Genomic DNA, 15,672 nt, shown 5'->3' on the forward strand with positions numbered 1-15,672 from the left:
AAGACAACCAGGGACATTTTTCAAAGCAGCTGCAATGTTAGCTGTGCAAAAATTATGGCTACTTTTTTGAAAATTATACTGATTCAAAAGATGCTTTGTTTGCATTAATGTTTAAATAAATGTTTAGTATTCTTCCACAAAAACACTAAACCCACCTTTCAAGCAGCCTAAACAACAACAAGCAAAGAGGGGGAATGGGGTCACAATTGTGAAGCAGCAGGGAGAAGGACCAGTTTTTCCTGTTCCATGACACAGCCACCCCATCACCATCACCATAGCTACCAGATAAGTACTATTTGGGTCTAGGTCTCCAAGCTGAGATTGACTTAAGAACCAAACAGGTAAAGAGGGAGAATTTATTTTGAAGTGGTTTTGGAAGACTGTACCCAGAGAGCAGAAGGGAAGGGTTGTGTCCTCAGCAACAGGCCAAAATGGCTAATTGATGCCCAGCTGATCTGATTGGCTACAGTCGCCTTTACAGCATCACTGATAAAACAGATCACAGAAAGCATGTCAGATTGTATCAGTGGTGGGATTCAATTTTTTTTTACTACCAGCTCTGTGGGTGTGGTTTGGTGGGCTGGCATGGCTTGGTGGGCGTGTCAGGGGAAGGATACTGTAAAATCTCCATTCCCTCCCGATCAGCTGGTACTCGGGAGGCAGAAAATAGATGGGGGTGGGGCCAGTGAGAGGTGATATTAACCAGTTCTCCTAACTACTCAAAATTTCTGCTACTGGTTCTCCAGAACTGGTCAGAACCTGCTGAATACCACCTCTGGATTGTATTCACAGCTATGTAAAATCGCTATGACTTGTTGCCTGCTTAAGCACTAGTTAAAGTAAGCACACCTAAAATAAGACCGCCTAAGGTACAGTTGGGGATGAGATGACGACAGCATCATGGGGAAATAAAAAGATTGCTGAGGACTGTTTGTGCCATGTCTGGGTGCCCATGGGGAAAGGCTAAATTGGATAAAGTGCCATGTATTTTACTTTTTTGCTTTTATATGATTACACATTCAGGCCATACTTAAAAGTAATATTAAAAACTTTACAGTATTCAGGTTCACAAATAAGTACAATTGAATTGTTTGGAAGTAATTTTCTAACTTTCCTTTGATTCTATAAGCAGATTTGGAGCAGTGCTTTTCCCATATTAATACATTTCTTTAATAATGTACTTCTGTAAATAATTTATGCAATTGCTTCAGCTGGCTTTTTTTTTTTAAATCAATCTTACTGAACCTTCCTTCTTTGCCATTTAGACTTCATAGATTCACACCTTGTGAGCCAAATAAAGATTAAGAATCCAGATTTGGCAGCACAAATCACCTGTAGATTGTTTCCTAATTTCCCTGGAGCCTTGAAACGTTTTCATTGGAGGTGGAAATTCCTTTGAATCACGAGGAAGTATTGCTGCAGACCACACTAGAAAAAAGGAAATTAACAAAATCACATATCCTATAACTTAGTGAGAGAATCTCTTCATTGACTCAAAAGTTTTCTATAGCCCAAATGAGACTTTCTATTTTTTTTAATGGTAAAATCTGGATCCAGCCCAGTAGGCATAGTTTTGTAGTAAAGTTATACTCCCTATATATAATAGAAGAGCTAAACTGTTAAATATTTGGCAGTATCTTTCCAATTTTGTGTTTTGACAGGAAGAGCTGCATTATAGTACAGCCAAAAAGTTATATAAAATGAAGCACTTTAAATAAATGTTTGTCCAGCTGCCATTTAGAAAAGGAGGAAGAGGTTAAGGAGAGAAGCCACAAACACCAATCAGATCTGTAGTAAGAAATACGGAGACCTTCCAACTGTAACAAGGAAAAGTAAATCTATTAGCTACAAATTGTGTTGGCCTTGTTTCAGGCTAACAGCTTGGTAGACGAAATATCAGCACTTAGTGAGGCAGAAGGTTCTCCACAAGAGAAAAACAAAATTAGAAAAGCATGGCAAACTCTTAATAGATTAGTTAGTTGCTTGACCACAAATCAATTTTAGGTTTGCTTTTTTTTCCTTTTCTTTTCTCTTTAGCAAGTTACAAGGTTTGATATAGGATGCCATGTAAGTAGCCAATAAAGAAGGATGAGAGCTAAATGAGAGCGAGAGAGAGCAGGGAATGGTTGGCCTGAGTGGGAGTTGGGTCACCAATTAGAGCAGGAAACCCTCACTATTTTGTGATTTTGTTCTTTTTCTAAAGATGGATAGGCTTGGATTCTATTTATATTTGAGAGACTGTTGTAGCTGCATACATTTGCTTTCTTGGACATGGTAGATGCAGTGTTTATTCAGATGTGGGGACAGTGAGAAGTTGAAGTTCCAAATAAAGAATGCACTTTTTCAGTATGAGCTTGCAAAACAAGGGTAGCTGGGTTTGAACTATTCCTTTTCCCTGCTTTTTCAGCTTGGACAGACTTTTGTAGCGCTCTGTCAGTGTCTCTCCTATATAGGAAACTAATCAGAATCAACAGATTTTTCTCAATGTTGGGTGTGAAATGTTTGAATAATTTTGTTCAATCTAGCTGGAACCGAAGTGGAATTTTCCTTCAGTATTCTCACCTTAAATAATAATTTAAAAAACTCACACGGTTTTTAAGACCGTCAGTGCCACCAACAATCCTTTCTAGTAAAGGAGCTTAAATGCTTATATTTACTTGTAGAAATGTACATTGCCAGAGTTAAAAATGCCACTTCTTGAATAGGCTAAATATCTAGAACTAGAAATGGTATTAGGGGGGAAACTAATTATTGTTTAAAATTACCTGAGGCACGGGTTATCTCTTGTTGATTAGTTGATAGATTTCATAGGAGTATATGAAACACCACTGCTTTTTTTAAAATGTAAGTTAGAACTTGAAGGACTGTACAAAATTCTTCAAAAATGCCCTACAATCTGGGAGAAAGGCTCCTAAAACCGGGGAATCAGGGCCTTAGAGAAAATAGTGTTTTGTTATGAAGAATTAGCCAGACTTCAAGTTCAAATCAATGTGTGCCTTATTCTATTTTCTGCAAAAACCTCACTTCTAAGGCTTAAAAAATATATAAGTAATTCCTGTGTAGGAAAAAATTCTGAGGAATAGACATTTGCTATTAGAAAGCAATATAGTAATTGTTTTATTTCTGTGTACTGCCCCTTTTAGTTTATTGTAGAGGTAATTTTTATTGTACTCTATTGACTTAGGTCAGCAATTTTGGTTTATTTAAAAATTAGACATGATATAAATAAATAGATAAAAGCACATTGTATCTCAATTCAAGGACACTTGGAGAAAGCAATTATGGAACATCTCAGGTTTCTAAGGTACATTAAATTACAGGATCTGTGGCTGGCCCTAACCTTTCTATCTGAACATGACCACCTCCTTAAAAGTGATTTTTCAATCCTGTTGTTAGCTCCATTTGAGATAAATGCCCTCCTATTTCAACTGCTTCTTTTAAAGTACGAGTTGCCTGCTCATAGCTGAAAGTACAAACACATTTGTGGTGTTAACTATCCATTTCTTACTTGAATATGTATTATCATACAAGAATATGAATATTGAAGAGCCGAGGTGGCACAGTGGTTAACTGCAGGCCACTTCAGCTGACTGTTATCTGCAGTTCAGCGGTTCAAATCTCACCGGCTCAAGGTTGACTCAGCCTTCCATCCTTCCGAGGTGGGTGAAACGAGGACCCAGACTGTGGGGGCAATATGCTGACTCTGTAAACCGCTTAGAGAGGGATGAAAGCCCTATGAAGCGGTATATAAGTCTAACTGCTATTGCTATTGCTAATATGGCTGGCTTTACTCACTTTAAAAGAAATAAGGTGATATGTGTGTCAAATAGTAAAATGCCCATGTTGTAGGATGATAAATTGTTTTTTTCATATTATAAGGTTTGAAATGGTGGTCAAGTTGGACATAGTTTAAATAAACGGTATAAGGCCTTTTTTCCTTGTAGCTTATACCAATTGTCCCTTCATGATAACTATGTATAAACAAACTTAGAAAGAATACCCTTCTAAGGCAAAAGCTTCAACAAGTAAGAAAGAAACACTGTGACTAGCAGAGGTCCTGGAAAGTCACACTATCTCAGTTGTAGACATCATTACAGATTGTTGTGAGGGAGATGGGTGGTTTCTGAATGAGAAAGACAGAAAGAGAGAGGTGGGTGGATGGATGGATGGATGGATGGATGATAGAATCATGGAGATTGATTTAAGATTGTTGGAATAAAGTACAATATAAATATCCTCTCTATTACATCTTCATTTCTTTAATGTTGGTATTTTAAACTGCCTTTTCTCAGAGAATTAGAGAAAAATGTCACAAAATTAAGCATATAAATAATAACAGTAAAATTGAAAGGTAATAAAACTTCAGTGGAACAGAGCTTAAAATTCAGTAGAACAGAGCTTAAAATAAAAGGCTAAAATAAAAAGGTTTGATCAAGTGCTATTTTTTTACCTCTGTTAGGACAGTTTCACAATCAGATGTCCATGAAGGATGGAGGATATAAAATGAAATCAAGAGATCAATTGGCTGTAGAGGGATTTTGTTTTCAGTGGTTTTGCTATGCACAGTTAAGAGAAATATTTTAAGTAGATAACATTTGGAATTGAACAGCACAACGCATAATTTGAAACTGAACAATGTGCAAATGAACGTGTAGCTGCTAAAATGTATACATCTGTTGAACTTTGAAACAGAAGAAGAACAAGTGAAAGAGTGTGATAAAATGGGCTTTGGATATAATATACTGATAAAACAATGCCAAAATATGTTGCTGAAAAGACTGAAATGTACATTATGTTATAATATACAAAAGAACTTTTGTAAAGTGATGTATTAGAACAAGTGCGTAGAATGTGTAAAGGTACTTCAAATTTATGTTGGAATGTAGAGAACATGAAGGGTCATTTTATCATGCTTGGTGGATTTGCAAAAAAGTCATAAAATTTGGGGTTCAGATAGATAGAATGATATAAAGAATTTTGAAAATTAATGTTCAGTTGAAACCAGAACTGCTCTTGTTGGTACTAATGGATAGTCATAATGAAAGAGTTGTGGAAGACTGTCCTTGGGTATGATAGATAACGTCTGTGAGATTATTATATGCACAAAAATGGAAATGCTCTGAAATACCCATGATGGTTGGCAAAGATAACAGAATTAGCAGAGATGGCAAAATTGATTTGACTAGAGAAAGGCAATAATTAACATTTATTAGCAATTGGACTTTTTTGCTGAAGGAAGAAAAAAATGAACTTGTGATTTGTGGGTTTAATAATTAGATAGGGTAAACAATGGAAAGAAGAAGGCTATTTTGTAACTGTATGGCGAGAGAATAAAACATAAATGTACTTACAACTGCTGCTAAGAAGACTGGAACCTTTCCCTCTTCCCCTTTCTTCCTTCCCTTCCCTCTCCTTCCTTTCCCTTCCCTTCCCTCTTTGCTGTATTTCTTTTCACTTTTTTATTTGTTACTTCCTTTCCCCTTTCAAAATTTGTATTGTTTTTTATTCTTTAATATTATTTTAATAAAATTATATTTTTTAAAAAAAAAATCAATGATAGAAAAGGCTTTTTGTTTGTGTTTCTTATGAAGTTGAAATGTTAGTAGGAAAGCAATGTTTTTTCCATTCAGGATGAGGGTTCCCTTTTCTCTTTTGCAGAAACAGAAGCTCATATAAGTGTTGCAAATTCCAACACTTCAAATACCATTTAATCCAGCTACATTATTAAACATATGCTTCATATTTTCTAGCTGAATTTATGATCCAAGAGTATTAACTTAGGGTAGGCAAGCTGGTACCATCTTATGTTTCAAACTACAGCTCTCAAATATTTTGAGTTTTGACTAAAGTGACAGATATGGTCTGAAACATCTAGATGTATCCTTAAATCCAAGAAGAAACTGTTAATTATTGTTTTGACTTTTTAATATCATTTTAGTTTTTAGATTTTTTTTCCCCCAGAGAAATAGGTGTATTATACTTTTGCTGTGAAAATGCCAGTGTTTTGGCATTATAAATATTAAGTTACTTATTATGGCAAAAGTTTTCAAATATTACAATTTAGGAATCAGAAAACTTGTGCCATACTGTATATTTAAACTCTAAGGTTCCACAAGATTGTTCTATCCTGCAGGATTGTTTAATTGTTCATAATGAAATACTTTTACCAATCAAAGTTTCAAAAAAATTTGCACAATGCAAGATCAGCACAAAGACCTGCATGATTGCAGGTTGGTGGAATATTCGCAAGAACTGAAGTGTATGTACATTATTTCTGGTTCTTGATTAATCTTATTTAGGTCTCGGTGCAGAAAAAAAATGTACTCCAGAGATCATTGTTACCATCTTGGAAAATGTATTCTGAAATCTCTATCCAATTTAAATTGAAAAATGTGTAAATAGCACAATACACATTGTATTGGAATGCGCAACATGAAAATTATAGTATAGTAATGTACTTGCTAGTAGTGAAATTTAATTCAAAATGTATATTCATGTGTTCATTAAATACAGAGTGCTTTGTTTCATCCTTTCTAGTTAATTACACATCACACAGATGAATATTTGAAAGCTTTTTATGGTAGTTATGTTGTAACTGTAATAAAATGGCTTAATATCTGTACTTATCTGTAAATGATGGACTAATTTAAATCAATTAAACTGTTTCATTGATTTGAAGATACCAATATAATTTAAGTAATATAGTTAAATATGCCTTTGAAATCCAGTTCATGAAACTACAAAATCCATAATGTTTTCTTAAATATTCTGCATAGAGTTATTTCTGTCCAAGCTGGTAATACTCTGCATGTGTTTTCTCACAGTTGCAAGATGCAATCAAGGCTAGCAAAGGTGTGACTTCAGCTATTGACCTATGTCGTTGCCATGGAAACAGCGCACTGGAAGCTCTAGAATCTTTCCCTCCCTCTGAGGCCAGATCTGCCTTAGAAAACATTGTTTATGCTGTGACAAGATTTTCATAACGTAGAATTGGGAGGGAGAAACTGCTGTTCATTTGCGGAAACAAGCCGAACAGAACAGGTGATTGCAAAAGTCAGATCTGTCATTGCTAGTCCAAATGCATTTGTGGCTTTTTTTTTTAAAAAAAAGTGTTTCTGTACCATTCACTACATTCCCTAATGAACACGTCTCCTTCGGAACTGCTGCAAACAAAATTAGGGAAAAAAAGGTCAAACAGTTTTCAGTTGTCATGCCAGAAGCACACTTGAGGCTGCACTGGTAGAAATAATTAATGACACAAGCTTCTGTGACCTCAGCAAATGGACAGGAAATAAGTCCTTATTGATTGGACATAGTCAGGGATGGCGCCAGCATGGTGGCCTGTGGTTTTCCTGCAGAAGAGAAGACAGAGGGGGCCATGAGGCTGCAGGTGTTGGGAGCAGTGGTTTTTAAGCACGTTTTTAAGCGGAGTGCTTAAAAGTAGAATTAATGTAGCAATGTATCAACACAAAAAAGCAGCTTGATGAATTGGCAGAAAGTAACAGATTTTTTTTTTAGTCAAACTACTTCAAATGTTTCTGTAGCACTTTCTGTGTGCCCTGAAATATAAAATAATCTTGTGACTATTCACGTTTAAACAGGTTACTGAAAGAGCGGTGTAAGTATGGAAAGCGTTTACTGTGATGTTGAATTGTTTGTGAAATTCTGTTCTGTTTGTGTAATTCTGATTAAAAAAAATGGAGCTTTAAATCGTGTTTGCTTTTTCTATATTGTCCAAAAACAAATACTGTATTTTCCTACATTTACCCAGAATTTTTTCTCTGTTTTCATTTTTGACAAATGTTAGATCAATTTCTGCTTCAATTTCCTATCATAAAGGATTAAGTGATAGTTCTTCCTCTCTTCCCTCCGTACAGGATTTTATTCCCTGAATGGATGTATAAGAAGTGTTTTAACCTTACTGTGTCAAACGTTAAAGTCCAATTACAGAGAGAATACATGGTATATCAGAAGCCTGCAATCAGACACTGTCTCTATTTTGTTCATAGGAGATGATTTTTGTGGTTTGCATGCTTGCAATCTGAGAACATCGTTGACAAGAAGGCTGAGTTTACATAAATGATCCAGATTGAGACTCAGCTACCTTTCTTCCTTGTGTGGTGTAATTACAGCCCAATCTGGAGACAGCTAGCACAGCAAACAGATTTCATTACATTGCTCTTTTAAACACTAAGTGGAGTTATTTTAGTTAATTTTTTTTTCCTCTGTGTCTCTCCAGTGATGTGTCATACACCTTCTGCATAATGGCAAATATTTCACCAACAGAAACATTATTTTTAAAAAAATGAATATTTAGTTTCACTCATGAGGTACATATGAGGAAGTAATGCATTTTCAAACCTTGACTAGACTGGACTTTTAATACTTTACTTGTTTCTAAAAATATTATCACACGTTTAATATTTTTTAATTACATGAATAAATCAAACTATTTCAGTCCTAAGGAACATTCAGTTTTGAAGGATGGATGGACAGATGCATAGCAATTTTTTTGTTTCAAATATATTTTACCTTAAAGGTTACTTTTAAAAATTAGCACATGTAACATAATTTGAAATTTACAAAATTATTATCAACATTACACTACATATGCCACCAATCTAATCTTATAGCAGTCCTTGTAATAAATATGTAGAAGTACCCACAAAAAGGACACAGAAACAATACAGCTAAATTATTAAGATACTCAGATTTTGATAAAAGTAGATGGGAAAGTGAAATGGCTGCAAGATTGTCAGAATTTTTAACAACTTCAATTTTTATTTAACAATAACTTTTTAGCCTAACAATTGCTTGATCTATGGAGGACTTTCTGGCTATAGACGCTTTCATATCATCTGATAAAATACACAAGGGACCTTAGGGGAAAGTTATGTCACATGAACAGAAATCTTTTCATGCAATCTTAATTTTTCTATACTTTCTGGAATCTGAAAATAGGAGCATTTGGTATTATTGTGTAGTATTTAGCTTCTACAATTTTTTAAACTAACTGAATAGTAATTAAATTGATTCTGAATTTTCAGTTTAACATCAAGTTTAAATACACCAGAGTTACCATGTGGCAAATTGGGTGGCTAATAAATTAAACAGATTGATAAGATACGCACCGGAAACAAATTCCTTGGGTGTCTAATCACACTTGGCCAATAAAGCCTATTCTATTCCAACTAAATTAGGTGGGTACTTTGTACGTATGCCTAATTCATAGGGGAGATATGTGGCTTGTCACGGTTGTGATGACATTAATATTGCTCAATAGTTGTTCCTCGACATTGACATTTTAGAAATCATTAATTTTGATATAAGCTTTTCATTCATCTTTAAAAGTTTGTTTTCTAAGTATTGGTGTTAATAATCTCTAGTCAATATTGTATAAATACCGTACTCAATATAATATATTAATTCTGATTTATAATAATACAATAAAACCAAAAAAGAGAAAAGCTCCCCTTGATTCTTGTGCAGGAGTACATACCATACTTTTAGGCTTAGAACACATGCTAAATCAAGGGAAACTGCCAATCTAGCACCTATTTGCAGTAAGATTGTTTTAAAGAAAATGATCATTTTCTCATGGAAATAATTTCATTTTAGAGATATGTCAGACGGTTCCACCACAAAACTGCGGTCGACTAAAGCGCGTGTCACTAAAGCGCGGTGACAAAACCGCGCCGTCAAAACCGCGTGACAACAGCGCGCCGACAACAGCGCGCCGACAGAAGCACACTGTAACATAACCCTAAAAATAACCCTAACCCTAACTAAACCTAACCCTAAACCTAACCCTAAACCTTACCTTAAGTTAAATCACGCTTCTGTCGGCGCACTGTTGTCGGCGCGCTGTTGTCGCGCGCTTTTGACATCGCAGTTTTAGCGCCGCGGTGTTGTCGGCGCGCTTTTGACTTTCGCGGTTATGTCGTGCCACGATGTCAGACATCTTGAAACAGACTAAAAAAATAATGCATTGATGGGCAAAATCAAGTTTTATTGGGGAGTTCAGTGAAAAACATTAGCCAATTGAACTATAGGAAGTTGAAGATATATTTGAATAGATTTTCTGTACTGCCTTACACTGCAAAATCACAAGTTACCAATTTCTATACAAGCTCACTTCTAATCAAGTTTTCTTGCTTTGATATGTAAACCAATACTTGGTTCAATATATAACTGAAGATTAAATAGGGCAAACAAATCAATTATGTAAATGAGTATAAATTAAAAATGGTACACTACATCTGTAAGAGATAACATGATTTGTTCCATTCAAGTTTGCTGATGTGTATCATAATAATTCTACTTATTCATAGAGTCATAGGATTTTTATATCTGGTTTTATTTTATATTTCAGGCATTGGAATCCTAATCTCTAACTAAAGGCAAATCATAATCTCTCCTGAATCTATGATGGTTTCTTTCAACGCACTAACTATTTTAGGAAACATGATCAAGTGGCTCGGTTCTGTTGGGATTGTGTTAGAAATCACTCCATTTCCTGAATTAAGGTTTTTGGTCTAACACTAATTAGTACAGGCAGAAGGCAGAAACTGATCCATTCTGTAAATCTTTTTGAGATAACTGAAACCTAACAAAATCAGCAATGTACTGCTGGAAAATAGAGGCATATTCTTTACTAACACCACATCTCTCCTCCTACTGGCTTTTTTTCTTATGTTTACTTTCAATAACAGAATTTTTTCCCCTAAGAAAGGCATACTCTCTTTATGGTACATCCAGGTTTTTTATCCAGTGTTTCTATTAAAACACTTTAAAATGAAAGTGTCTTGGGTTACTTGTGTCATCTATTAGGGTTGGTGTCTTATTTTGAAAGACCTGGGGGTGAAACCTAGTATTTTCATACACAGTATAGTTATTAACAAGAGACTCATAAATACTTCTGTATTAGGTCAACCTATCCTCTATACCTACAGGACATCAATATCATTTTTGTTTACTGAAGGATTATTAAGAAATGAAATCTTCAAGCAGCTGCCTGCAACAATTCATCTTTCTATTCTATAGAGTGTTTGAATGCAGTACACAACTTAGTGGCCTTGATCAGTAAATTCACATGGCTTAAATCTAAAAGAAAATAAACCTACAGAAGTGGAAACGAGTACACAAAGAAAATACATTGTTTTTGTAATTGTTTTTCATATTCTTCTAAGATTACTGACATGCTGTATTATTGATTTGGTGATGTGCTGTATAAAGTCATTCTTTGCATTAGTCAAAAGAATACTTTGGCTCCCCCGTGTGTAACAGATTCTCTCACATCCACAAAATTTCTGAATAAATTATGTCACTGCATTTTTAATGCTTGTGCTTGAATAATTCTTCCATAATACAAAATTGAGTGCTGTTTTTTAAAACATTTTTGATGATACTTGTCAATAGTACATTGTTTAATTGTATAACTTGTGCTTCTTGGTAAAGTACATCATTTTGTGAACATCACACATTTAAAATATTTTACTTATTGCAATATAAGCGATTTGAAAGTTTTAAAAAACTGAAGGTGGGGATAGAATTTTCTCTCTCCTCAAATCAACCAATGAAATTGATCAGAAAAATATATGTATAATTACAGCATGTAATAAACCTGTAGAATCAAACAGTAGAAGATGTGATAATTAGTGCTGCTAATTTTAATGGTTTTAAAAGGGGGTTGGATAAATTCACGGAGGATAGTCTATAATTGGTTATTAGACTTGAGACTCAGATTTCAAGCAATTTTAATTTCAAGCAAAAACTTCAAGTCTCGTCCTTTTTCAAAAGGCAACTGGACAATGTTCTTTCCTTGAGCAAGAGGACATTTCACTTCTCATCCAAGAAGCTTCATCAGTTCTGACTGGATGGTGGGGAGAATCTCAGAAGCACTGAACTGTATCTTTCAGAGATTCTGGAGCACCAGGCAACTATCAGAGGACTGGAAAAGACCTGATGTGGTTCCCATCTTCAAAAAAGTGGGGGGAAAAACAGATCCAGGAAACTGACAGTTAATACAATTAATCAGTGGAACAGCTTGCCTCCAGAAGTTGTGAATGCCCCAACACTGGAAGTCTTTAAGAAGATGTTGGATAGCCATTTGTCTGAAACGGTATAGGGTTTCCTGCCTAGGCAGGGGGTTGGACTAGAAGACCTCCAAGGTCCCTTCCAACTCTGATATTGTGTATATTGTGTATATTGTGAGAATGGATTAGTTCTAACACGGGTGTCAACCTTGCCACGTCACGTGACGTATCGTGATGTTTTTTCCCCCTTCGTGGAGGTAAGGTGGGCATAGCCTTCATGTGAAACGCCAGTTTGAACTCTTATATCTATTAAGCATATGGCAAATATATGGACTTATAGTAGTTCAAATGTTAATGTCCAGTCCACCCAGCCATTCAAGGACAGGATGGTCTATGTTGAAAAAAATCAGACATTGGGCTGGTGTAAGCTCTTGATGGACATGTGGACATAATGTGATGGATATTTTGTTGAGGAGCACCACAGTCACACTGAGGGGTAGAGACAAGACCCCACTTAAACAATGAGTCCTGGCAGACACCATGTTGGGTACGGATCCTGTTCAGAATTGACCAATGCTGGAGAGGAAGATCAAAACCTGGCACCTTTCGTGTAGCATCATCTATGTAACTGACTGTATCTGGATGTTCAGCAGCCCATTCGGCTTTCCATTGTATGTTGACGTCAAAATTCTTAAGACAGGTGTTGAGCGAGTGCCAGAGAGGGCTTCTTGGATTTAAGCCTGCTAATTGATAGATGAGTTTGAACCCCTGTTCTAACAGGATGGGGGAGGGATTGAAGGATCATATTTCATATTAACCATTTGGGGGGTTAATCTGCACTCAGGGTCACCTGAATCAGAGTGCAAATGGGTTTGGAATCTTCTTGGAACTACTGAAAGGACGGCATTGCAGACAGGAAATAGGTGGTGTTGTATTCCTTCTCTGTTGAGGCAAGGATGTTCAATTCTAACATAGATAGCCTCCTTTACTCCTCTTTAAACCAATGGCTCTTCCAATCCAGAATGTGGAATTTGCTGACTTCAAAAGAATGACCTTTGCCTTTTAAATGCAGATGGACCACTGAATCATGTCCTGAGGGTTTTTTTCTCTTGTGTTGTGCCATGTATTTGTGAAGTGTTTGTTTTGTTTCTCCAATATATAGATCTGCATATCTCACTGCATTGTATTGCATATATCACATTGCATAATTTGTGTCTGAATATTTTATCCTTGAGGTAGACAACCCTCTGTCTTGGTGTATTCTTGGGTTTAAAGTATGCATGTATGTAGTGTTGGTTGAAAAATCCTCCTGAGCTTTTCAAATATTGCCGCAAAATATAGAATGATGTTGCTTTGTTTGTTGTTTTCTTCTTTGTTATGGAGGAACTCCTGATGGGTCTTTGGCTGGATTTGATAAAGGCTGTTTCGATAGTTAAAAATTCTGAGGATTTCCTTGATGTATTTTAATTATTTTTCTTTTTCCTCTTTACTGGTAGGTAAACTTTCAGCCCGGTGATGTAGATTTTTGATTTCTCCCCTTTTGTGCTCCAATGAGTGGTGATTTCACATAAAGCACAAATAAATGAATAAAAAGTAAGACAATTATTTGTAGTGGTAGCGAACTTAGCTGTTTCAATATGGGTATTTATGTAAGCAAACTTGCCATTATCCTAACACTTTATTTGATAAAGTACAAAAACATGTAAGGAGAGTGGGATCTTTCAAAGGTTAAAAAACAGAGCACAGAGCATGCTTATCAGCAATGTAAATAGTTGAGATGAAAAACCAGACGAGAAAATCAGGTATCTGGAAGAAGACAGAATATTGGAGGAAATTGGAGGGGGGGGAGGTGCAAAGAGGACATCTCGGAAGTTCATATAGTTTGAAAGTTATGATTTTATCTTCGCAATTGACAAGTCCAAAGCCAGTTGAGAATATGCATGATTGAGTACTCAAAACAAGATAGACTGACTTCAGAGGATAATTAGAACTGCAGAAAAACCAATTACTACCAACCTGCCTTCCATTGAGGACCTGTACACTGCACGAGTTAAAAAGAGGGCTGTGAAAATATTTACAGACCCCTCACATCCTGGACTTAAATTGTTTCAACTCCTACCCTCAAAGAGCACTGCACACCAAGACAACTAGACACAAGGAACAGTTTTTTTCCTGAACGCCTTCATTCTGCTAAACAAATAATTCCCTCACCACTGTCAATCTATTCACTAGGGCTGTATTACTATTACTATTAGTCTTCTCATCGTTCCTATCACCCATTCCTCCCACTTATGACTACAGGACTGCAACTTTGTTGCTTGTATCCCTACGATTTATACTGATATTGTTTCCTGATTGCTTATTTGTACCCTATCATTAAGTGTTGTACCTTATGATTCTTGACGAATGTATCTTGTCTTTTTATGTACACTAAGAGCATATGCACCAAAAACTAATTTCTTGTGTGTCCCATCACACTTGGCCAATAAAGAATTCTATTCTATTCTATAAAGAATTCTATTCTATTCAATTCCATTCTATAAAAAGAATTCTATCATTTGCTCAAATTAATGGTATATATGTAGGGTAAATAGCAAAGCATAAAACCATAATTTTGACAATGATAATATTAAAATTGCACCATAGGGTTTTGTTTCATATTTAAATGTTTATTACAAATACAAAGCTACACATTGGTAGTTTTAGCTGGTTTACTTACGTTAAGTAAGATTACCTTTTTAAAAAAATTTCCGCAAATAGTTTCAAATTTTCAATTAAAACAAACTAGTGCTTCCACAGAGACCAGAGAACAAATCTGGAATGTCATATTAGGCTTCCCTTCTTACAATGTGGAATTCATTGGCATAACCATAAACAAGATCTGAAGGTAAAAAAAATATGTATTTTTTCTACAAGTGTGCAACTGCCTTCCTTGATTTAAGGAATTGCAGGAAAGTGTTGCCTCACTCTACAATATATTACCTTCAAATCCAAAATTTGCATTGCCCTAGAACATTATTAATATTTGAAGCCAAGCATTGTAGCAGATACATAAAATAGAAATCAGGCTAGAACAAAAAAATGGCAAGATCACAGAACAACAGTTGAAGATACTGTATATTGCCCATTTTTTTCAGTAGGCATTATTTGTGTCCATGCTAAATTAGGAGCAGATATCAGATTTATAGTATAATTGCATATTTCTTTGTACTTTACAACCCCATTCAATGGTAACTGTTCAAGCTCTAGTTATGCAAATTACTTATCTTAAACCAATCATGCAGTTTTTTGGAACAGATCTATACACATCTACTCCAAAGGCCACTGAACTGAGTGGAGTTTATTCCAAGATATATAGATGTGAGATTAGAGCATAAAACTATCACTTTCTTTTGAAGTAGAGTTTAAAATGATTATTCTTAATAAGTAGTTAGAGATTTGTAGCATAGATTAGAACAGCAATTTTCCATAGATTATTTTAGTGCTACCATATTTTTTGGACTATAAGACTCACCAGAGTATAAGACACACCAAGATTTTGAAGAGGTTAATTAAAAAAAAAGTTTTTGCCCTCTCAAACCTTCTGCATGCCCCATTTTTTGTGGTAAGGGGGCATGCAGAGAGTTTGAGAGGCCTG

General features: G+C 35.4%; 1 protein-coding gene across 1 annotated transcript in view; it reads left to right on the forward strand.

Annotated features, from left to right (window-relative positions):
• The window catches only part of PDSS2 (decaprenyl diphosphate synthase subunit 2), an 84,290-nt gene extending 76,580 nt beyond the window's left edge, over positions 1–7,710 (forward strand). Inside the window, exon 8 of the mRNA XM_014068264.2 lies at positions 6,825–7,710. Coding sequence (XP_013923739.2) covers positions 6,825–6,983 — 159 coding nt within the window. The 3' untranslated portion in view covers positions 6,984–7,710. The remainder of the gene's footprint in view (positions 1–6,824) is intronic.
• The last annotated feature ends 7,962 nt before the right edge of the window (positions 7,711–15,672 follow it).

This window comes from Thamnophis sirtalis, unplaced genomic scaffold (assembly GCF_051295495.1).
Source record: "Thamnophis sirtalis isolate CommonGarterSnake01/CBP01778 unplaced genomic scaffold, rThaSir2_p1.2 scaffold_6, whole genome shotgun sequence".
Taxonomy (NCBI): domain Eukaryota; kingdom Metazoa; phylum Chordata; class Lepidosauria; order Squamata; family Natricidae; genus Thamnophis; species Thamnophis sirtalis.